The 24,405-nt window shown below is 41.2% G+C and overlaps 1 protein-coding gene and 1 pseudogene across 15 annotated transcripts in view; both read right to left on the reverse strand.

Annotated features, from left to right (window-relative positions):
• Positions 1-204: 204 nt before the first annotated feature.
• Positions 205-24,405, reverse strand: part of LOC140638528 (transport and Golgi organization protein 1 homolog) — a 53,927-nt gene continuing 29,726 nt past the window's right edge. For 12 of the 15 annotated variants that reach the window (XM_072836019.1, XM_072836020.1, XM_072836014.1 and 9 more), the window contains 12 exons: positions 24,233-24,364; positions 12,841-12,862; positions 11,267-11,355; positions 10,957-11,034; positions 7,059-7,122; positions 6,755-6,893; positions 4,656-4,757; positions 3,924-3,984; positions 3,780-3,815; positions 3,633-3,700; positions 3,426-3,517; positions 205-381 (listed from right to left, as the gene is read on the reverse strand). In XM_072836019.1, coding sequence (XP_072692120.1) covers positions 365-381; positions 3,426-3,517; positions 3,633-3,700; positions 3,780-3,815; positions 3,924-3,984; positions 4,656-4,757; positions 6,755-6,893; positions 7,059-7,122; positions 10,957-11,034; positions 11,267-11,355; positions 12,841-12,862; positions 24,233-24,364 — 900 coding nt within the window. In that variant the 3' untranslated portion in view covers positions 205-364. The remainder of the gene's footprint in view (positions 382-3,425; positions 3,518-3,632; positions 3,701-3,779; positions 3,816-3,923; positions 3,985-4,655; positions 4,758-6,754; positions 6,894-7,058; positions 7,123-10,956; positions 11,035-11,266; positions 11,356-12,840; positions 12,863-24,232; positions 24,365-24,405) is intronic. The other 3 variants (XM_072836029.1, XM_072836027.1, XM_072836028.1) reach the window with 1 other exon arrangement.
• LOC140638529 (glyceraldehyde-3-phosphate dehydrogenase-like) lies at positions 12,872-17,439 on the reverse strand (annotated as a pseudogene).

Consider the following 24,405-nt stretch of genomic DNA (forward strand, 5'->3'; position numbering starts at 1 on the left):
ACCACCAACGGATCTAAATACAAGATGAGTCCACCTCCCCAGAAGGATTTCCTGGGCCCCTTGCAGTAAAGATCCCACAAAGGGTAATCTTGTGGCCATCCCCCATCACCACCATTTCTGCCAGTTTGTTTACTGTGTATGCAGGATTCACATTATGCATTCAAGGGGAGGGATGGTAGGTCCTGGTGAAAGCAGACGCTGACATGGAGAAAGAACCATGAAACGTTTATTAGGGGGATACCAGGAGTGACAAAGCACAGGGGACAGGATTGAAAACGGAAACACTCTGACCATTAGGCAGATCTGACACCATGTTCTAAATATACACTCTTCATAGCCTGGTTGTTACTGCTCAGGGAGGTCTTCAAATCTGAAACAGTCCTGTAAGGCAAAAGGATTGTGAGTTATTTCTTTTTTTTTTTTTAATTTTTATTTATGATAGTCACAGAGATAGAGAGAGAGAGAGAGGCAGAGACATAGGCAGAGGGAGAAGCAGGCTCCATGCACTGGGAGCCCGATGTGGGATTCGATCCCGGGTCTCCAGGATCGCGCCCTGGGCCAAAGGCAGGCGCCAAACCGCTGCGCCACCCAGGGATCCCTGGATTGTGAGTTATTTCAATGGGATCTTCTGTTTTGCTATATGCATTTTGCCTTCACAGTATACGTGAGGCTTTGGATCAACACTTGCATGTGTGGATGTCAGTGGGACCAGTACAGGAGCTGGTCCTCTTGTATTCACAGGGATCTGCAGAACATAGGTATGTTGCCATGACAGTTTGAAGGATAATGCTCTCCAGCCTGAAACCCAATAGTAGGTATAATACCCTGGTTCTTTGTTCACCCTCAGCTTCCAGGAGAGCAGAGCACCAGGGCCAGGAACCAGAGGCCTCCCATTTGATGCCACTACATAGTTCAGGGGCAAGGGAAGGATGCTAAAGGAAAGAACTTAGTATTCCCACACATCACCAAACATCTCTGAGAAGATGGGACTTCAAAGCATCTTGTCCTCCCAGTTGAATAGAAGCCATGACAATCAACTCAAAAGGAGTATATTCCAGACAGGCAGGAATTTGTGGCCAGGCCCACTCTGTTCCCACCTCCAGCGCAGCCACAGAGGGTTATGTATACTCAATAAGAACAAACACAGTGAAAGGAAATGGGAAGCCCAGTGTCCACACATAGAATCACAGCCTCTCATGGGTCAAACTGCTGCTGCCAGCCCCCTTCTGACCCCACCCACCCTGCTTCCCTCCCTGAGAAGGGATCTTCTACTGTCCACAGTGCTGTTCATGATGACAGATAACCCTGGAAAGATGTACATTTCTGGAGTCCCACAGGGAACCTGGAAAAGTGCTTTCTAAGAGGACCACAAACCCTACGAGTTAGTGGGAACCACCTCTGTGGATCTGCAGCACCGTTGATCAAATGATCCTTAGCTTAGGCACAGAGCAAGTGCAGAGTCCTTCAGTGCCAAGGACCACTGAGGAGCTGACTCTACATCACTGGATGCAAACAAATGTGGCTGGAGAGTAGGTGTGAAACTCCCATGGTGGGTCAGGGGAGACCCTGTCAGCTGGCACAGGTTCTCAAATGAGAACCCGATCACAGGCACACAACAGAAAACATGGGTGAGGTGTTGGCCCTGCAGGTTGTCACTGGTATTCCTTCTTCACAGCTGTTGGTCCCATGGACATTTTCTACTACACGTGTGTCACCTGGCAGAGTTCACAACTGTCTCACCCAGGACTCACCTGAAGGGATTCTGGGTTGTCCCCACCCCCACGGAAGAAACACAGATAACTTGGGAATCCCACCTTATCTAAGAACACTCAAATCTTCCCAAAGCACCAAAGCACGCAGCACAAAGTGCAAACTGACTCATAGCTTTTCAGATTTCCCAGCTGTGAGGAACACCAGAGACATATTCCCAGGTTAGTCTCTAGATCTGAAAAACCACAAGGCTGCCCCTCCCACATAACCAAAAACTAGAGGAGTCAACTAGACTGGCAGACTTTAGTGCAGAGAGAGGAGTCACCATCAAGTTATTTTTAGACACATACACACATACACACACACACACACACACACACACACACACACGGTGTGCATCCTGCAATCGTTCATCTCTAAGCATCTGTGGCTTCAGGAGGCACCACCTACGGTGAGGATCTCTAATAGAGAAGCCTATAGGCTCCTGGGTAAACATCCTGAATTTTGAAAGGTGAACATGCCTCAGACAGATCACAGGACACACCAAACAGACACTAGGCCAGGACAGGGTGCTGTCCAAAAAGGAATAATCTTCCAGAAATGGCTACAACGGAAAAATCACACAGCATTTATCTTAGCCATCTCCAGGTCCTTCTTAGGGATGGTAGTGCTATTCATCTCGAGAACTGGTCTAGATTCTGAATCTGACAAAGAATGAAGGTTTATTGTGGTTTGCGCACCCTCTATGCCTTCCTCCCCCATCTTGCACTCTTTCTCACACTCAGTCCCTTATCAGAATAGACGGCTTCCCACATGACCCAAGTGACTATTTTGTTAAGGGAGATAACATCACGTGATGTTAGGGAGACACTATAGGGCCCAGGGTTAAGTGTTTCCATAAGAAATCAACCAACAGAGGACAACACAGCGTACAACTGGCGGGAAATCAATACTGAAACTCGGTGAGCAAGCCACATCAAAGAAAATCATGTTTTCTTCATAGATTAATAATTGAACTGAGAATAGCCATGGGTGGGTACCCCCATGGTGGGATATCAATGCATCCTCCAAACGAATGGCATGCATTCTCTTCTCAGGCCACAGGTTGATGGTTCAATATTTCAGTCTACAGATGAGGCCTAGCATATGCGACTGGCCATTACAGAAATACTTAAGGAGTGTACTTAGACAATCGTATAGTCATGAGCAAAGAAAAAAATAGGTGGATTAAGCAGTAAAGCTGTGGTATTCTACTCATAACATTAAAGGAATAAATTACATGAACTGATGAATGCAGTACTGTAGATTCCAAATAAAAATAAAGGAAACTCCACAAACAGTAAATAAATGTCTTTTTTAAATAGTCTTTTTTTTTCCCCAAAAAAAGTCTTCACCACTAGGTCAAGGTGGGAAGAAGCTCAGGACCATCACCCCTCCAGGTACATTTCTTCAGGATGGAGTGATGGAGGGAGTAGAAGGGTCTGCAGTCAGGGGAGGGGCGGGAGCTCCAGCTGTCATGTGGACAGGTGCCCTGCTGCCTGGGGACACATGAGGAATATACCCTCCTGTTACCCCTTCAGACAAGCTGCTGTCCTTAGGTAGTGCTTGTGATTCTCTCCAGGACACACAACGATCACTCACAGGAACTGGATGGACGCTGAGAGGTGGTTTCATAGCGGCAATTGGGCTGCTGCACTTCACAAAGTGCCCCTTACCTCTCCCTGGAGGGTTCTGTATCTCAGGTCTTCCCGGGATCAGCTCCTGCCTCCTGTGTCTCTCAGGCAGACTTTCTTCCAGTAGGCCCAGTCTTGAACAGATAATGGATATCTATAAGAATCACAATACCACCACCTCTCTTGACAATAAACAGCGTAGCTGTCCTCCCACAAATGCCCGTAACAACGTTCGTCAACCTCCCGTACCTGTGTTTCAAGTAGGCTTTCTCCCTGCTTTGCTGCGCTATTTCCCTCTCCCAAATCCGAGCCTTGACCTGGGGGAGAAAAACACCTCCACCTTCAGTTGTGCCAGACTGTGCACCAAACAAAGAGGATGAAAAAGCAACCACTTACCCAGTTGTCTTGAGCATTCTTCTCATGAACTGCGATCTGAAAAAGCCAGCACACCAAAAGCCCATGGTTAAGGACTCGATGAGCCACTGCTGTCCCCGGCAGGAGGTGCCAAGGGTTCAGCACAGTGGGCAGAGCTCAGGTTACCTGGTGTCTGAAGGTCAGTTCTGACTCCTGCAGCTGTTCTTGCATTTCTTGGACTTGTTGCCTGTGAGTTACAATAGCTTTCATCAGATAAAGCCCATTATTGGGTAGGATTTTAAATAACTGGCCCATGTGGCCATCCTCCTCTTATCTGTCCCCTCATCCAATGTATCCTGGCACAGGAAACACTTGTCACATGATTACAAATGTACAGTTGGTTCAAAGCTATTGTTACATCCTCCCCTTACTCACTTTCCCACACCTGCAGGGTTCAGAGTTGATATAATTTCCTTACCTGTCTTCAATCATTCCCTAATTTATCCTGTGACAAGTGTCTTTTGTCATAAAGCTCTTCTCTCCTTTAAGTTCTATCCTTACCATGTTTCCCAGGGTGGCAAAGACCAGGGCCGTCAGATGGCACTACTGTGTTTTGGGTATGATTCAAACTACAACAAACTGCTTTCCTAAAATGAAGACAATTTACACCGTCCCCAGGGACTCTGGTGTGGATGAATTTTCCACAGAGTCAGGCCAGCGCTGGAGATCAGGGCATGTTTAGTAATGTAATTTTGTGGTTGTCTCTAAAAACTTCTATCTTTGTGTCTGTTCTCATTGGATGTCCTATGAATTTTTGTTTCCATTACTTGTTAATTGAGTCTAAATGTTGTACCAGGGCTAAAAATAAAGAGTTAACAGATATTTCAGGTGCTGCTAGTATTTAATAGCTGAACTCACTTGTATTTGTCTATTTCTTCTGTGGCTACTTTCAAATTTTTCTCTGTAGCTGACAGCTGATTCTTCTTTGCCACCAGTTCATAGTGTGTCTTTTTCAGTTTCCTAAGAAGGGAAAGGTATGTACATAGTCCAGTAGTCAAGGCCTGCAAGCTCTGTAGTTTTTTCTCCCAGGACTCTTGATGGCCTAGATTTGAATGTCCCTTCTCCCCTCCCCCGCCAGTAAACATACAGACTGACAACATGATCAGAGAAATGAATTGAACCCCACATTAGGGTTAAAGAAAACCAAACTCTGGCTGCTGCCAAGTCCCCTGCAATTAGAGCTGTCTTTATATTCTCTACTTCAATTCATTCATCATCAGGTCTTCAAATAACATTACACTTTGTGCCCTCTCAGAGTTGGTCTTTTGTTTGAGACGGTAAAGGCTCATTTCAGTTCAAAGTGAAAAGCCATGTCTGACCAACTATACCCATTAGGATGAAGCAGGGGATCAACATTAGTCCTATACCTCCTTGGGGAGCCCTGATTCTCAGGCCAAGGATGTGCCTGGACAAACAATCAGCCCAAAGAAAGCCTTCCAGAATATGGTTTCATCAGTATTGCAGCTCATTCCCAGTCATCTATAGGCTTTAGAAGTACAACACCTGCCTCCTCTTTGAACATCCCAGTGGAGGAAAAAGCCTATCTTAGTGCTGGCTATATGTACTGAAGTATAAAATTACGTGAACTGTCACATAGTCAGGGTGTTAACTCCAGGAAACAGATTTCAGGTAGAAAACTATCAACCACATGGAGTCAACCTACTTTCAGAAGACTGAGTTCATTGATAGTGAAGGTAGCAAAGGGCAATGCTTAGAAAGGCTGATTGGCTGTGTTGTGCTCATATTCTAACACTTGATTGACTCAAGAATCACATGCAAAAAGTCTCTTAGAAACTGAGACAAAAGCTCTAGACACAGAAAGACACTTGAGTTTGTGTCTGGTCTCTCAGGCAATCATGCAGCAAATGTTTTCTGGAAGGGCTGTAATGTAACGTCTCAGTTGTAAGGCGTTGAAGAGAGAAAGGTGGTCAAAGCACTGTACCTTCCCCCAAAAAAGAACTTACCAATGAACAAAAACAAGATACCGGTGAGAAAGAGCAGTCTCCACCCCTGCTGTGTTAAGGAATAACACCAAACTGAGACTCCAGGGAAGAGAAGGAACAGTTTTACTTTTCAACATGAATGAGGGACTCTAAGGTACTCATCTCCTCTTGAGAAAAAAAAAAGTAAATACTGGACAAAAGAGGAAACTCTGGCTTGAATGCATCAAACTAACTAGCACAAGAAATAGGAGAACAAGATGGAGAAGAGGGTAGCCTCGGAGAAAGCTAGCCTGGCAGTTGGAACCAATCTCCCCAGTACTTATCAGTAAATTCTGGAACAGGCAAGTGAACTGCAAAGAAGCTGAACAACTTTATAGGCACAGGCTTAGGAGGAAACAAGTGAATCTCAGGGTCAGCCAGCAATGGTGAGCCCTGGTGAAACTACAGGCTTTGGTTGGGACCCAAGAGGGTCACACACAAAAAATCAGGTGAATGGGAAATACCCTGGCCTTCTTAAGAATTGAGCCTGCAATGAATGATCTCAACTGCACACTGGATGAAGTGATCCAGTACTGCTGGCGCCCCAACCTACTTTCCAGAAACTCCCACTATTTCTGCAGCAAGAGAATTCCACTTTTCTCTACACATTCTTGACCCAAGTCTCATACTAAACAAATGACCTCATTTAGGGCTGATAAGAACTTGTAATCAGACTGAAACCTAAAGGACAATGTAGACAGACCCAAAGGGGATCCAGGTATCAAAGGGATTAATGCTGTTATGTACTCTCTTCTACCCCAAGTAAATCACACAACAACATGTGACAAGCAGTTAGAAGAGAAAGCAAAAGGCAGGTTCCAGAAATCAAGGTAGGCAAGGCAGACACCAATTCTACTGAATACATTTGGCAAAAATACTGTAGATCCTATTCTAAAAGGAAGACAATTTTCCATACTGGCCACCACATAAATTCATACAACAGTATTTGTGACAATTAACACAGGAATATCTTACTCTTCTGCAGCCACTTTTGTCTGTTCATAGAATTCAGCCAAGGTATCCACTTTCTTCTTCAGCTGTTTCAATTCTGCTTCCTTCGTTGTTTTCACGGAACTCAATGCATTGCACTTGTCTTCCAGGACCTTTTTACTGTCTGTAAAGGATGGTTTTCTTCTGTGTGTGTGCACATGACCTGAGAACTTGCTTGTGACGGGGGAAGGAGAAGGGTAATGACCTACAGGACAGGAAGGCATTCTTTCCCTTTCCAATGCACACTCGTTGCCACCACATGGGGATATATTCCCCCCAAACCACATACCTTCCAGGTCATATTTCTTGGACCTCAAGACTCTCAGCTCTGGATCTTCAAATTCATCTTGCAACTTAAAGACAGATATGAGAAAAGACATTCAAGCAATCATGATCGCAGAACAATGTGAGCGTACCTAATAGGACAGGATCATTCAGTACAAGAAAGAAAGATCTTGAGCCATAAATGGAAGAGGGTGAAAGTAAGGAAGGTGGAAAATAGTTCAAGTCGAAGAACTCATAAATGGCTTTCCCCTATTCACATTGAAAATTGTATGTTAAGCATTAAGAGAAGGAATGGACTGTATAACTTGGCTAGCTATCACCCTTCATCTCTCAAATATCTTATAGGATTTTCTACATTTCTCAGAGGGCAGGGCTGAATGATGTGATAATTGCCTAGCTATGAAAATAAACCATACTTCCTACTCCTTGAAATAGCAAAACTCATCATAGTGGTCCTAAGTGAAATTCAGCTCACTGTTCAGAAGGAGTGTCTGTTCCCAGATTCCCACTCTCAACTGTGGTAAACAGCAAGCAAATAGGTGCACTCATCTCACTCAATGAACAAAAAGCCTCCCAAGCTACATTATGGTAAAACTCAACAGCCAACACTTTAAATTTTTTTATTTTATTTAAATTAAAATTTTAAAAATTAATTAAATTAACATATATTATTAGTTTCAAAGAGAGAATTCAGTGATTCATCAGTTACATATCACACCCAGTACTTATTACATCATGTGCCCTCCTTAATGTCTATCACCCAATTACCCCATCCCCTAATCCACCTCCCTTCCAGCAACCTGAATTTTGTTTCCTACAGTTAAAGTCTCTGCTATCTTGTCTCCCTCTCTGATTTTGTCTTATATCTCGCTCCCTCCCACTATGATCCTGTTTTGTTTCTTAAATTCCACATATGAGTGAAATCATATGATAATCATCTCTCTCTGACTTATTTCACTTAGCATAATATCCTCTAATACCATCAAGCATTGTAAATGGTAACACTTCATTTTTTGATGGCTAAGTAATATTCCATTATATAAATACATATATATATTCCATTATGTGTGTATGAATATATATATAGGAAAGGGAAATATATAAATATAAATATATATATAAATATAAATAAATATATATATATATATATATATATATATATATATTCACACACTACATTGTCTTCATCCATTCATCTGTCAATAGACATCTGGGCCTTTTCCATAGTTTAGCTATTGTGGACATGCTGCTATAAACATTTGGGTGCAGGTACTCCTTCAGATCACTAGGTTTGTATCCTTTGGGTAAATAGCTAGTAGTCCAATTGCTGGGTCATAGGGTAGCCCTACATTTAACTTTTTGAGGAACCTCAATACTTTTTCCCAGAGTGGCTACAGCAGCTTACATTCCCACCAGCAGTGTAAGAAGATTCCCCTTTCTCAGAATCCTCACCAACATTTCTTGTTTCTTGACCTGTTAATTTTAGCCATTCTGACTGGTTCAAGGTGGTATTTCATTGTTACTTTGATCTGTATTTCCCTGATGCCAAGTGATGTTGAACATTTTTTCATGTGCTTGTTGGCTGTGTGTAGGTCTTCTTTGGTGAAACGTCTGTTTGTGTCTTCTGCCCATTTCTTGACTGGATTATTTGCCTTTTTGATGTTGAGTTTGATAAGTCCTTTATAGTTTTTGGATACTTGCCCTTTATCTGATGAGAGATTTACAAATATTGTCTCCCATTCTGTAGGTTGTCTTTTGGGTTTGTCAACTGTTTTCTTTGCTGTGCAAAAGCTTTTTATCTTGATGAAGTCCAAATGGTTCCTTTTTACTTTTGGTTCTCCTGTCTTTGGATACATATCCAGCAAGAAGTTGCTGTGGCCAAGGTCCAAGAGGTTGCTGCCTGTGTCCTCTCTAGGATTTTGATGGTTTCCTGTTTCACATTTAGGTCTTTATCCATTTTGAGTTTATCTCTTTGTATGGTTTAAGAAAGCTGTCCAGTTTCATTCTTCTACATAATGCGGTCCAATTTTCCCAACACTATTTGTGAAGAAAGAGTCTTTTCTCCATTGGATATTATCTCCTACTTTGTCGAAGAGGAGTTGACCACAGTGTTGAGGGTCCATTTCTGGGTTCTCTATTCTGTTCCATTAATCTATGTGCCTGTTTTTATGCCAGTACCATATGGTCTTGATGATTAAAGCTTTGTAATATAGCTTGGGGTCTGGAATTGTGATGCCACCAACTGGTTTTCTTTTTCAGTGTTCCTCTGGCTATTTTTCTTTTCTGGCTCCATACAAATTTTACTATTGGTTAGTATCTGGATCAGAATTTTGGCATCCATGTTTATCAGGGATACTTGTCTGTAATTTTCCTTTTTGGTGGAGTCTTTGTCTGGTTTGGGGATCAATGTAATGCTGGCATCATAGAATGAGTTTGGAAGTGTTCCTTCCATTTCTATTTTTTGAAACAGCTTCAGAAGAATAGGTATTAATTCTTCTTTAAATAGTTTGTAGAATTCACCTGGGAAGCCATCTGGTCCTGAACTCTTGTTTGTTGGGAGACTTTTGATGACTACTTCCATTTTTTTGCTGGTTGTGGGTCTGTTAGGTTTTCTATTTCTTCCTGTTTCAGTTTTGATAGTTTAGATGTTTCTAGGAGTGCATCCAGTTCTTCCAGATTGCCCAATTTTTTTGGCATATAGTTAGTTGTCCATAATATGTTCTCATAAAGTTTGTATTTCTTCCATGCTGGTTGTGATTGCCTCTCTTTCAATCATGATTTCATTCATTTGGATCCTTTCTCTTTTTTTTGATAAGTCTGGCTATGGGCTTATTGATCTTATTAATTATTTCATAGAACCAACTCCTAGTTTCACTGATCTGTTCTACTCTTTTTTTGGTTTCCATTTCATTGATTCCTGCTCTAATCTTTATTATATCTCTTTTCCTGCTCGATTTAGGTTTTATTTGCTATTTTCTCCAGCACCTACAGATGTAAGGTTAGGTTGTGAATTTCAGATTTTTCTTGTTTCTTGAGAAAGGTTTATATTGCTATATATTACTCTCCTAGGACTGCCTTTGCTGCATCCTAAAGGTTCTGAATCTTTTTTTTTTTTCATTTTCATTTGCTTCCATGAATTTTTTAAATTCTTCTTTAATTTCATGGTTGACCCATTCATTCTTTAGTAGGATGTTCTTTAATCTCCATGTATTTTTGTTCCTTCCAAATCTTCTCCTGTGATGAAGTTCAAGTTTTAAAGAATTGTGGTCTAAGAATATACAGGGAATGATTCCAATCTTTTGGTACCAACTGAGACTTGATTTATGACCTAGTAAGTGATCTATTCTGGACAATGTTCCATGTTCACTGTAGAAGAATGTGCATTCTGTTGCTTTAGGGTGAAATGCTCTAAATATATCTGGGAAGTCCATCTTGTCCAGAGTGTCAAAATACTTGTTTCCTTTCAATAATCAACTTGTACCACATCCTGATTCTTGACTTTCCTCTCTCAGACTGCATGTTAGCAGGTGTACACTGAAGGGTGTAATTTAAATTTTCATTAAGCAGTTCAAATATTTTGATGTTCTCCTTCAACAAAACTTATATTAAATGAGTAATAATTATTCATTACTTGGGGCACCTGGGTGGTATGGTTGGTTGATATCTGACTCTTGGTTTTAGTTCAAATCCTGATATCAGAGTCAAGGAATTGAGTCCTGCATCAGGCTACACACTCAGCACGGAGACTGCTTGGGATTCTCTCTCTCTCTCTCTCTCTCTCTCTGACCACCTCTCTCTCAAACAAATAAATATTTAAATAATAATAATCATAACAATAATAATAATTCACTACTTATACTTATGTCATTAGAACACAATTCAAGCAAAGAAGGGTTTATTACCTTCAATTTAGGAGTTTCATCAGAGAGAAACATATTTTCTGTCTTAGTTTCTGATAGATGTTTCTTTGCTTCCCTGATCTATAAAACATATGAAAAAGGAATCAGAATTTAAAAATAGCATAGAGCTAGACAACCTATCTTCTAATGTGTGACTCCTTTCACAAAAAAAGAGGAAGTGCTCTACATCTGTGATGATTATCTTGAATTGGTACTGTTTCTGGATCACATGGAATAGGTCAGTAGAATGAACTACCAGAGGTGGAAGTAACTGAGATGAAATCACAAAAAATATTTGAAAGAATGTCTATACCTTCTGCTCCCAAATGGATATTTCTTCAGCAAGTTCTCTGCTTTCTTTCTCAAACCAATTTATCTTCTCAGTTATTTGCTGTAAATTAACTAAAAGGAGAGGAAACAATTTCTAAGATTATTAGCAAAACCAGTGACATCGAATAATTCCAGTGTATTAGCAGCGGAGACCCAGTATCTGACACTTCGGTGTAACTAACTTTTCAGCATTCCCATTGTGGCTGAAGAAAGCAAGTTTTCGCAGCATTTGAAACCTAGATGACCTTATTTCAGTGAGATCCCTACTTAAAATATTTTCAAAGATAAAGAACTGCAATAAAACATCTTCTAATTTTTCTCCCATCTGTAAACACCATTCTTGGAAAATTTAATCACTTTAAATGCTTATGTCATCACCAGAGATGTAAGAGAAAAATCAAGCAACCTATCAACTTACATTTCTCTCCTCCAATGATTAAGGTACATAAATAATTCCTTGCAAACAACCTAAAAAGAACAAAACCATCTTTGACTCCTGGTTTGTGTCACATCCACTTCCAGGTGCTACTTGGAATTCCACACAAGGAAAGCTCAAAATGTCAATTGACTGACTACTCAAAGGCCTTCAGTGACTTCCTGCTGTTCACAGACTTTTATGAACCCTAGGCTGGGGGCTCTGGAGGACAAGGTCTTTGGAATCAAACATGTCACCACATTACACACAATCCCTGGAGGGCATGGATAACTCACAGTCCCCAGAAGCCAAGCTTTTTTCATCCCAACATGAGAATGTTACCCTCCACCCTTACGGGAAAACAACACTCATGAAGTATCCTATCACAGGTGGATTACACATGTAAGCTCTAGAACTACACAGACTCCTGTAACAGGCATTTAATTCTCTTAGCCAACCACAAAGTACAAACTTCTCTTCTACTGCCTCAGTGTGAGAGCTCTCATGCCCTGAGATCTCTCTTCTCACCACCAGTACTGTGGTACTCAAAGTGAGAAACACCAGCACTCAAGGCTTTGCTAAGTGCCAGTCACCACCATGTCTCTCAACAGACAGCATCATGGAATCACTACAATCCATGAAGCCCTGAAATAATACATTACCCCCATTTGCACATGCTCATTTCCACTCATTTGTTCCCCTGGAAGGAAAGGCTCCCTCCACTGCAGACTCAAACCATGGTTTAAACCTCTCTTGTGACATACACTGCCTGGCAATATCTGGCTTCTTGTCTAAGTTTAGCCTTTTTGATAGGCTCAAAAGAGTGTTTTCTAACCTTCACATTTCACCAAGAGCCAAGTCAGGCTTCTATTATCACTTGCCTCCTAAACATCTCTATGAAAAATTACACTCTTTCTCTTCTCCCTACTCCCATAAAATGTTCCTCCTCCTCACCTCTTAAGAGATGGCAACTCCCTCCACATTGTCACTTAGATCCCAAATGGGGAACAGGAAGATTTTCAAGAGTTAACAAGTCAATTACACATCAGAAGTCACCATATTTATCCCTAGTTGAATTATACCCACGTCAAACAGCAGTACTGAGAAAATATTACAAAGAAAACTAAAGCCTAAAATCTTACCTTGATATTCTTGAGGCTCTACCTAAGAGAGGAAGAAACAAAATTAACTTTGATGTCAAAACATATTATTAGGAGGAAGGCCCAGCCCTGGAGAAGCGAGAACTTTAAAAATCCCTGCTGGAGTTTTCCCTGACAGAAAAGGGCTTAGCAGGGAAATCAGGCAGAACCGCTAGAGGGGCAGTGAAGCCCCCTCCAGCAAGAGTCCCAGAGTCACTATAAGAGGAGGGGCGCCCAGGGGGAGGGGGCAGGCAAAGCTCACTGCAAACCACAGTCTAATCTCGGTAAAGGGCCGGAGCACCACAGCCCTCCAGGGCATTTGGGAGAAGCCAGTCGGTTAGGCGAGCCAGCTCTGTACAGAGGTGGCTGTCCACTGTCTCCTTCGGGAGAGTTGGTCCCCGGGAGTGCGGGTCCAGCAGCCCAGGGCCCCGGATCCCTGGGCGCCCAAGTGAACAAAGCCGTCAATCCTGCATTTCCCCTGGGACAGGCGGAAGCAGGGAGGGCACAGGAAAGCGAGGACTCTCTGGTCACCAGACCCACCCGCAAGCTGTGCAGATCAGTGCACCTCCACCTGCCCCCGGGAGCATCTAGCCCAGGGCGGACTGGGAGACTGCAGTTAGTTACTTGCAGGGAGATCAACTCCAGAGCTGGAAATCTGGCTACTGCCATTCTTATTCCTCTTTGTTTCACCGTGTGCCCAGGAGAGGCAGGGCCTCTAAGGAACAAAGGCCTTACAGGACAAGCAGCTCATACTGAGCCCAGCACCTGGCAAGGGGTGGGGCATCTTCACCCAGGCACAGACACCTGAGAATCAGCACAGCAGACCCCTCCCCCAGAGGAACTGCTGGAAGAACAAAGGAAGAGCAAGTTTCCTGACCAAGTGGCACTGGAAAGCTACAGGACTGAGAGAAAATAGTATATAGAGCTAGAGGGTCCTTTTTTTTTTTTCTTTTTCTTGTTTCTGGTTTTCCATTAACACTCCATTTTATATCAGACTAAAAATTTCCATTATTTTTTCTCCTTTCCCATGTTAACTACAGTTTTTTACCAGCTCTTCATTTTTTGGCTGGGTACAGTATACTTTATTGATGGTACATGACAAGGTAGGGTTCCCCAAGCCCCTCCCCTTCCTCAGGGTCTGGGATATAAATTGGAGGTCAGGAGATTCTCAGTGTGTTGGGGGATTAATTTGGGGCAGGGACTCCCCAGCAGCTGAGGGCCTCTCTCTTCCTCTTGTTCTTGCTGGGGCTGGTGGTTCAGGAGGCTCTTACTCCTTGGAGGCCATGTGGACCATGAAGTCCACCACCCAGTTGCTGTAGCCAAATTCATTGTCATACAAGGAAATGAGCTTGACAAAGTGGTCATTGAGGGCAATGCCAGCCCCGGCATCGAAGGTGGAAGAGTGGGTGTCACTGTTGAAGTCGCAAGAGACAACCTGGTCCTCAGTGTAGCCCAGGATGCCCTTGAGGAGGCCCTCCAATGCCTCCTTCACCACCTTCTTGATGTCATCATATTTGGCAGCTTTCTCCAGGTGGCATGTCAGATCCACAACTGACATGTTGGGGATGGGGACATGGAAGGCCATGCCAGTGAGCTTTCCATTCAGCTCAGGGATGACCTTGCCCACAGCCTTGGTGGCACCAGTGGAAGCAGGGATGATGTTCTGAGTATCCCCTCGGCTGTCATACCACAGCTTCCCAGAGGGGCTGTCCATGGTCTTCTGGGTGGCAGTGATGGCATGGACAGTGGTCAAGAGGCCCTCCATGATGCCGAAGTGGTCATGAATGACTTTGGCCAGAGGAGCCAAGCAGTTGGTGGTGCAGGAGGGATTGCTGACAATCTTGAGGGAGTTGTCATACTTCTTATGGTTCACGCCCATCACAAACATGGGGGCATCAGCAGAAGGAGCAGAGATGATGACTCTCTTGGCCTCACCCCTCAAGTGAGTCCGGCCTTCTCCATGGTGGTGACGACCCCAGTGGACTCCACAACATACTCAGCACCAGCATCACCCCATTTGATGTTGGCAGGATCTCACTCCTAGAAGAAGGAAATGGACTCCCCATTGATAACAAGTTTCCCGTTTTCAGCCTTGACCATGCCATGGAATTTGCCGTGGGTAGAACCGTACTGGAACATGTGCACCATGTAGTTGAAGTCAATGAAGGGGTCATTGACGGCGACAATATCCACTTTGCCAGATTTAAAAGCAGCCCTGGTGACCAGGTGCCCAATACAGCCAAATCCGTTCACTCTAACCTTCACCATCGTGTCTCAGGGATGTGGCTGGCACTGTACCAGAAGACGCGGCTGTCTGTCGAATGCGGAGGAGCATACAGCCCAGCTCTTCATTTTTAAGTTTTTTCCTTTTTGACTTTCATATTTCTACAATTAAATGTCTTAGATATATTTTTCATTTCTGGATTCCCTTCAACGTATTCAATTTAATTTTGGTAGATATATGAGATACAGATTTTTGTTTTTTGCTTTTTCTGCCTTGCTTTGTTTTACAAGAGTGGAAGTTAATACCTTCTAAAACAGGATGAACATACACCCAGAACCAAGTGGAATACTGTGTTAGTTCATTCTGTGAGATTACATTCTATTTTCCTTCCCATTCTGCCCCCCATTTATCTTGTTTATATTTTGGTGGTCAGTGTTGGGGCTGTCTAGAAGTATTGCTGGTTTATATAAATTTGGGATTGAGCATCTTCTAACATACAGAACAAAATACCCTTGGAACCAAAAGAATCACCCAGAAGGACCCCTCAGGTAGACTACATTCTCTCTCCACTACCACTTCCTCACGACTGCCATCTCCTCACCACACCTTTTTTTTCCCTTTTCCTCTTTTTTTCTTCTTTTTCTTTTTTCTTCTTCATGTGTTTTTAATTTTTGGCTTTTTCTACTTTGTATTAAAATTTGTTTTTCACTTCAGTGGTCCTTTTGATTTATTTTGTTCTGTACTTCTTTTTCTTTTATTTTCTGGTCTCTTTCCTCTTCAGAATCATCTAGGGTGTATTTTATTTATGTTGTGGTTGATATTTTTGACTCATCCCACTCATACAGCCACAATGCACTGGACAAAATAACTAGAAGGAAGAATTCACCACAAAAGAAAGAACCAGAAACAGTACTCTCAGCAACAGAGTTACAGAATTTGGATTTGAATATGATGTCAGGAATTCAATTCAGAAGTACAATTATAAAGCTACCAGTTGCTCTGTCAACAAAGCATAGAGGACTCTAGAGATTTCATTACTGCAGAATTGGGATCTAATCAGGCCAAAATTAAAAATAGATTAAATGAAATGCAATCCAAACTGGAAGTTCTAACTGCTAGGTTTAATGAGGTAGAAGAGAGAGTGAGTGACATATAAGAAGTTGATGGTAAGGAAGGAAGCTGAGGTAAAAAGGAAAACAATTAAGAGCCCATGAAGAAAGGCTTAGGGAAATAAATGATAGCTTCAGAAAGAAGAATATATTTCTGATTGGGATCCCAGAAGAGGCTGAGAGAGAGAGAGAGGACCACAAAGTGTATCTGAACAAATCATAGCTGAGAACTTCCCAAATATGGAGAAAGGAAACAGGCATTCAGATACAAGAGAAAGAGAGGACCCACCCACAAAAAATAAATAAAAACAATTCAACACCTCAACACTTAATAGTGAAACTTGCAAATTTCAAAGATAAAGATAAAATTCTTGCAGCACAAAACAGATTCTTAACTTATATGGTGAGAAATATCAGATTAACAGCAGACCTCCCCACAGAGACCTGGCAGGCCAGAAAGGGCTGGCATGATATATATAGGGTACTAAATGAGAACAATGTGCAGCCAAGAATACTTCATCCAGCAAGACTGTCATTCAGAATAGAAGAAAAGATAAAGAGCTTCCAGGATAGGCAGAAACTGAAAGAATATGTGACCACCAAAACGGCTCTGCAAGGAATATTAAGGGGGATGCTGTAAAAGAGGAAGCCCAAAGAAATAATTCACAAAAACTGACTGAATAGGTAATATGATGACACTAAATTCATATCTTTCTGTAGTTACTCTGAATATTAATGGGCTAAATTATCCCATCAAAAGATGCAGGGTATTGTACTGGGTAAAAAAGCAAGATCCATCTATTTGCTGTCTACAAGAGACTCATTTTAGACCTAAGGACACCTCCAGCCTGAAAATTAAGGGGTGGAGAACCATTTACCATTCAAATGGTCCTCAAAAGAAAGCAGGGGTAGCAATCCTCATATCAGATGAATTAAAGTTTATCCCAAAGACTGTAGTAAGAGATGAAGAGGGACACTACAACATACTTAAAGGGTCTATCCAACAAGAGGACACAACAATCATGAATATTTATGCCCTCATGCGGGAGCTGCCAAGTGTAACAATCAATTAATAACCAAGGTAAAGACGTACTTAGATAATAATACACTAATAGGAGGAGACTTCAACATGGCACTTTCAGCAAGTGACATAACTTCTAAGCACAACATCATCATAGAAACAAGGGCCTTAAATCATACACTGGACCAAATGGATTTCACAGATATATACAGAACTTTCCATCTGAATGCATATTCTTCTCAAATGCACATGGAATTTTCTCCAGAATAAACCACATATTGGGTCACAAATCAGGTCTCAATCAATACCAAAAGATTGGGATTGCCTGCAATATTTTCAGACCACAATTCTTTGAAACTAGAACTCAATCACAAGAAGAAATTTGGAAGAAACTCAAACACATGGAGGTTAAACAGCATCGTACTAGGATGAATTGGTCAACCAGAAAATTAGAGAATAATTTAAAAGATTCATGGAAACTAACGAAAATGAAAATACAACTGTTCAAAATCTTTGGGATACAGCAAAAGCGGTCCTAAGAGGGAAACACATCGCAATACAAGCCTCCCTCAAAAATTGGAAAAAACTTAAATACACAAGCTAACCTCATACATAAAGGAACTGGAGAAAGAAAAGCAAATAAAACCTACACCAAACAGAAGAAGAGAGATAATAAAGATTGGAGCAAGAACTCAATGACATAGACACCAGAAGAACTGTAGAACAAATCAACAAAACCAGGACTTGGTTCTTTGAAAGAATTAATAAGATAGATAAACCCCTCGCCAACCTTATTAAAAAGAAAAAAGATTCAAATTAATAAAATCATGAATGAAAGAGGAGAGATCACAACCAATACCAAGGAAATACAAACTATTTTAAAAACATATTATGAGCAGCCATATGCCAAGAAATTAGGCAATCTAGAAGTGGATGTATTTCTGGAAAACCACAAATTACCAAAACTGGAATAGGAAGGAAGAGAAAACCCGAACAGGCCAATAACCAGGGAGGAAATTGAAGCAGTCATCAAAAACCTCCCAAGACACAAATGTCCAGGGCCAGATGGCTTCCCAGGGGAATTCTATGAAATGTTTAAAGAAGAAATAATACCTATTCTAAAGATTTTCGAAGGATAGAAAGACATGGAATACCCCAAACTCGTTCTATGAGGACAGCATGACCTTGATTCCAAAACCAAAGACCGCACCAAAAAGGACCAATATCTCTGATGAACATGGATGCAAAAATTCTCAACAAGATCCTAGCCAATAGGATCCAACAGTACATTAAGATTATTTACCATGACAAAGTGGGATTAATCCCCAGGATGCAAGAGTGCTTCAACACTCATAAAAAAATCAAGGTGATAGATCATACCAAGAGAAAAAGACGAGAAAGATATGATCCTCTCAATATATACAGAAAAAGCATTTGACAAAATACATCATCCGTTCCTCATTAAAACTCTTCTAAGTGTAGGGATATAGGAAACATTCTTCAATATCTTAAAAGCCATTTATGAAAAGCCCACAGCAAATATCATTCTCAATGAGGAAACACTGGGAGCCTTTCCCCTAATATCAGGAACACGACAGGGATGTCCACTGTCACCACTGCTGTTCAACATAGTACTAGAAGTCCTAGCATCAGCAATCAGACAACAAAAAGAAAGAAAAGGTGCTCATATTGGCAAAGAAGAAGTCAAACTCTTCCTCTTCACAAATAACATGGTACTGTATATAAAAAACCCGAAAGAGAATGTGAACTGGTGCAGCCACTTTGGAAAACTGTGTGGAGGTTTGTCAAAGAGTTAGTAATGGATCTGCCCTACGACCCAGCAATTGCACTGCTGGGGATTTACCCCAAAGATACAGATGCAGTGAAATGCCGGGACACCTGCACCCGATATTTATAGCAGCAATGTCCACAATAGCCAAACTGTGGAAGGAGCCTTGGTGTTTATCAAAAGATGAACGGATAAAGAAGATGTGGCATATGTATACAATGGAATATTAATCAGCAATTAGAAATGACAAATGCCCACCATTTGCTTCGACATGGGTAGAACTGGAAGGTATTATGCTGAGTGAAGTTAGTCGATCAGAGAAGGACAAACATTATATGGTCTCATTCATTTGGGGAATAAAAAGTAGTGAAAGGGGGTAAAGGGGAAAGGAGAGAAAAAATGAGTGGGAAATATCAGAGAGGGCGACAGAACATGAGAGACTCCTAACTCTGGGAAATGAACAAGGGGTGGTGGAAAGGGAGGTGGGCGGGGGGTGGGGGTGACTGTGTGACAGGCACTGAGGGGGGCACTTGATGGGATGAGCACTGGATGTTATGCTATATGTTGGCAAATTGAACTCCAATTTTAAAAAAAAAAAAAAGATTCCACCCCAAGATTGCTAGAACTTATATGATTAGCAATGTGGCAGGATACAAAAACAATGCCCAGAAATCAGTGCCATTTCTATACACTAGCAATGAGACTTGGGAAAGAGAAAATAAGGAGTTAATCCCATTTACAATTGCACCCAAAAGCATAAGATACCTAGGAATAAACCTAACCAAAGAGGTAAAAGATCTATACCCTAAAAACTACGAACACTTCTGAAAGAAATTGAGGAAGACACAAAGAGATGGAAAAACATTCCATGCTCATGGACTGGAAGAATTAATATGGTGAAAATGTCCATGCTACCCAGGGCAATTTACACATTCAATGCAATCCCGATCAAAACACCAAGGACTTTCTTCAGAGAGTTGGAACAAATCATCTTAAGATTCGTGTGGAATCAGAAAAGACCCCAAATACCCAGGGGAATATTAAAAAAGAAAACCAGAGCCTAGAGCATCACAATGCCAGATTTCAAGCTGTATTACAAAGCTGTGATCATCATCAGTGTGGTGGTGGCACAAAAATAGACACATAGACCAATAGAAGAGAATAGCTAATCCAGAAGTGGACCCTCAGCTCTATGGTCAACTAATATTCAACACATCAGGAACGACCATCCACTGGAAAAAGGACAGTCCCTTCAATAAATAGTGCTGGGAAAATTGAACAACCACGTGCAGAAGAATGAAACTAGACCATTCTCTTACACCATACACAAAGATAAACTCAAAATGGTTGAAAGATCTAAATGTAAGACAAGAATCCATCAAATCCTAGAGGAGAACACGGGCACAGCAACTTTTTGTTCCAACTTTGGGACTTGGCCACAGCAACTTTTTGTAAGATACATCTATGAAGGCAAGGGAAACAAAAGCAAAAGTGAACTATTGGGACTTAATCAAGATAAAATATTTCTGCGCAGCAAAAGAAACAGTCAACAAAAATAAAAGATTACCTACAGAATGGGAGAAGATATTTGCAAATGACATATCAGATAAAGCTAGTATCCAAGATCTATAAAGAACTTATTAGACTCAACACCTAAGAAACAAAAAATCCAATCATGAAATGGGCAAAAGACATGAACAGAAATTTCACCAAAAAAGACATACACATGGCCAACAAGCACATGAATAAAAAATGTTCTGCATCACTTGTCATCATGGAAATACAAATTAAAACCACAATGAGATACTACCACACACCAGTGAGAATGGCGAAAATTAACAAGACAGAAAACAGCAAATGTTGGAGAGGATATGGAAAAGGAGAACCCACCTTCTTGGCAAGGAACCCTCTTGCACTGCTGATGGGAATGTGAACTGGTACAGTCACTCTGGAAAACAGTATGGATGTTTCTCAAGAAGTTAAAAATAGAGCTACCCTACGACCCAACAACTGCACTACTGGGTATTTACCCCAAAGATACTGATGTACTGAAATGCTGGGACACCTGCACCCCAATGTTCATAGCAGCAATGTCCACAATAGCCAAACTGTGGAAGGAGCCATGATTCAACAGATGAATGGATAAAGAAGATGTGAGATATGTAGGTATACATACATACATATATTTGCTTCCAGGTGGATGGAACTGGAGGGTATTATGCTGAGTGAAGTTAGTCAATCGGAGAAAGATAATCATCATAGGGTTTCACTCATACATGGAAAATAAGAAATAATGAAAGTGATTATAAGGGAAAGGAGGGAAAATGAAGGGAAAAAATTAGAGAAAAATTAGAGAGGGAGACAAAACATGAGAGACTCCTTACTCTGCGAAACAAACAAGGGGTAGTGGAAGGGGAAGCAGGAGGGTGATGGGGTGTCTGGGTGCTGGGCACTGAGGGAGGCACTTGATGGGATGAGCACCTGGTGTTATACTATATTGGCAAAATGAAATTCAATAAAATAAATAAATAAATAAATAAATAAATAAATAAATAATCCTGAAGGAAATAAAATGGAAGGAGGGAAGGAGGGAAGGAAGGAAGAAAGGAAGGAAGGAAGGGAGGAAGGAAAGAAGGAGCACAAAACCTTTGACAAAGATATGCCTTTTCCTTTTCTAGAAAGCTTTTCTGAATACTTACAAAATTGTCTCTGCTAAATTCATACACAGTTATAGCAAGTTAGGTGCTATAAATTTTTCTAGACTGCTACAAATGGAGGGTGATCAAAAAGAAATAAAACCCTTTGGATGAGAAAAAGAGTGGCACATGGCTAGAGATGAAACATAAGCAACAACAGAAAAGACAGCTATTGCTTCAAATAGGGTAACCCGTGCTCTCCATACTTGAGTCATCCTAATAAATCTAATAAATCTAATCACCCTAATCTAATCTAATAAATCATAGATCAATAAAATATACGCAAGACCACGTTTTCACACCATTAACGTATTTGCCCATTCAAAAGTTTTACCACCAGGGGGCACCTGGGTGGCTCAGTGGTTGAGCATCTGCCTTTGGCTCAGGTTGTGATCTGAGGGGTCCTGGGATCAAGTTTCACATCAGGCTCCCCACAGGGAGTTTGCTCCTCCCTCTGCCAATGTCTCTGCCTGTCTCTGTGTCTCTCATGAATAAATATATATAATCTTTAAAACACACACACACAAGTTTTACAGGATGATAAGTAGCTGATGCCAGCCCTCAAATGTTGGTGGGATATCAGCATGCTATCAACAAGTCAATCGTAATAATGTTGTTAGGGGGAAGTGCATCTGTAGAGGGCAAACAGAAAACCATGGTTATTCTTTTAACTTCACATGTTACTAGGAACCTCTGAGCTTCCCTGGTCCTTGTCACCTAGCCCCACAGGCGGGGGAAGTGAAAAGGTGGAAGGGCACACCAAATACGATCATCTTGTTTTTGAAGGGAAGATTTCTACATTGGCAGGGAAAGGAGGAAATTCACTTAGAAATAAACTCAAAAGTTTTATGTTCTTAGAGAGCTCTGCCCTCAAGTGAAACTGTCATCAGAGCCTAATGGGAAGTTTCCCAAAGACTAGCAAGATAGGTGAGGGGAAATACTCAACTCCAGTGCTCTCTCCTTCCTGTCTCACCTGGGAGTAAACTCAGCCTAGCCCCAGATAAGTAGAAAACCTCACACTAATGTCCTAAGTGGGTAACACACACATAAAGGAATACCAGTAGAATGGAAAAGAGAAATATTTGAAGCAATAATGGCTGAGGATTTTACAAAATTCATATAGAAAAAAAAATTCATATAGTCACCAAATCACAGATCCAGGAAGTGCCAAAAATCAAAAGCACAATAAATAGCCAAACAAACACACAAACAACAAAAAAACCAGATATGCCTAATATATAACATCCAGCTACAGATCATTAAAGACAAGAAAACAATTTTGGAAATCTAGAGCAGGTGGACGAAGAGAGAGAGGGGAGAAGTCACACCTTACCCAAGGGGAACAAGTGTAAGAACTATATCACACTTCTTTTCATAAACCATGCATGAAGAAGGATAAAATGTATAAAGTGTTAAAAGAAACATCAAACTAGAAACATCAAACTGGCCAGTGAAATGATCCCTCAAAACACACTACAAAGTAAGGAAAACTGTCAAGGATAATGATGGGCATCACTTCAATGATAAAAGAGTCAATTCTCCAAAAAGGCATAATAATTTCTAATGTGCATGCATTAATAACAGTGTCAAAATACATGAAGCAGAAACTGAAAGAATTGCTGATGGAAATAGATGAACCTATTATTACAGCTGGAGAATTCAAAATACTCCATCAGTCACTGACAGATCAACAGATACAGAAATTCCATAAGGACACAGGTGAACTGAACAGCATCGTCAATCAACTGGATCCATTAATATCGGTAGAATACTTCATCCAACAACAGAAGAATATACATTCTTTTCAAGCTCACATGGAACATTCACTGAGACAGGCCATATATGGGGCCCTAAGATACATCTGAACAACCAAAGAAATAGAAATCACGGGAAGTATGTTCTCAGATCACAAATGACTCCAACAGGACATTAAGAACAGAAGGACAGGTGCAAAATGACACAAAAAAATGAAGATTAAGTAGGATACTTCTAAAGAATTCATGGGTTAGAGGGGAGGTGGGTAAAAGGATGGGTGAAAGAAATGAAGGGGATTTAGAGTACACCTAATGTGATGAGCACAGAGTAATGTACAGAACTGCTGAATCACCATACCCATACCCAATCACCATGTCCACCTGAAACTAACATTACACTGTCAGTTATACTTGAACTTTACTTTGATTAAGATTTTATTTATTTATTTGAGGGGGGGAGTGCGCATATAAGCAGGGGGAGTGGCAGGCAGAGGGAGATGGAGAAGCCCAATTCAGAACTCCGTCCTAGGACCTTAGGAATATGACCTGAGCCAAAGGCTGATGCTTAACTGACTGAGCCACCCAGGCATCCCTATACTTAAACTTAAAAAAACAAAAGAACACATGGATCACAGAAGGCACTTCAACAGAACTTTTTAAATATTTCAATCTAAATAATAATGAAAAATGAACACATTAGAAGGAAATTTGTAGTAATGAATGCATATAAAAGGTTCAGTGACTATAACATTTTTCTGCTTACTTATAAATAAATGTATAGAAAGCACTTTAGTATACTTACAGCAAAGATGGTTCTCCAGAGGTAAATTAGAAATGCACAAATTCCCAAGGATTCAGTTACAACGGTAAGGGTCCACAGAATCTCAACACCATCAGAGCCAAGAGGGAAATGGCCAGGCAAAATATGGACAAACTGAAATAACATTTGAGATGATGAGGAATCTCAAAGACATT

This window comes from Canis lupus, chromosome 8 (genome assembly GCF_048164855.1).
Source record: "Canis lupus baileyi chromosome 8, mCanLup2.hap1, whole genome shotgun sequence".
Classification (NCBI taxonomy): Eukaryota; Metazoa; Chordata; class Mammalia; order Carnivora; family Canidae; genus Canis; species Canis lupus.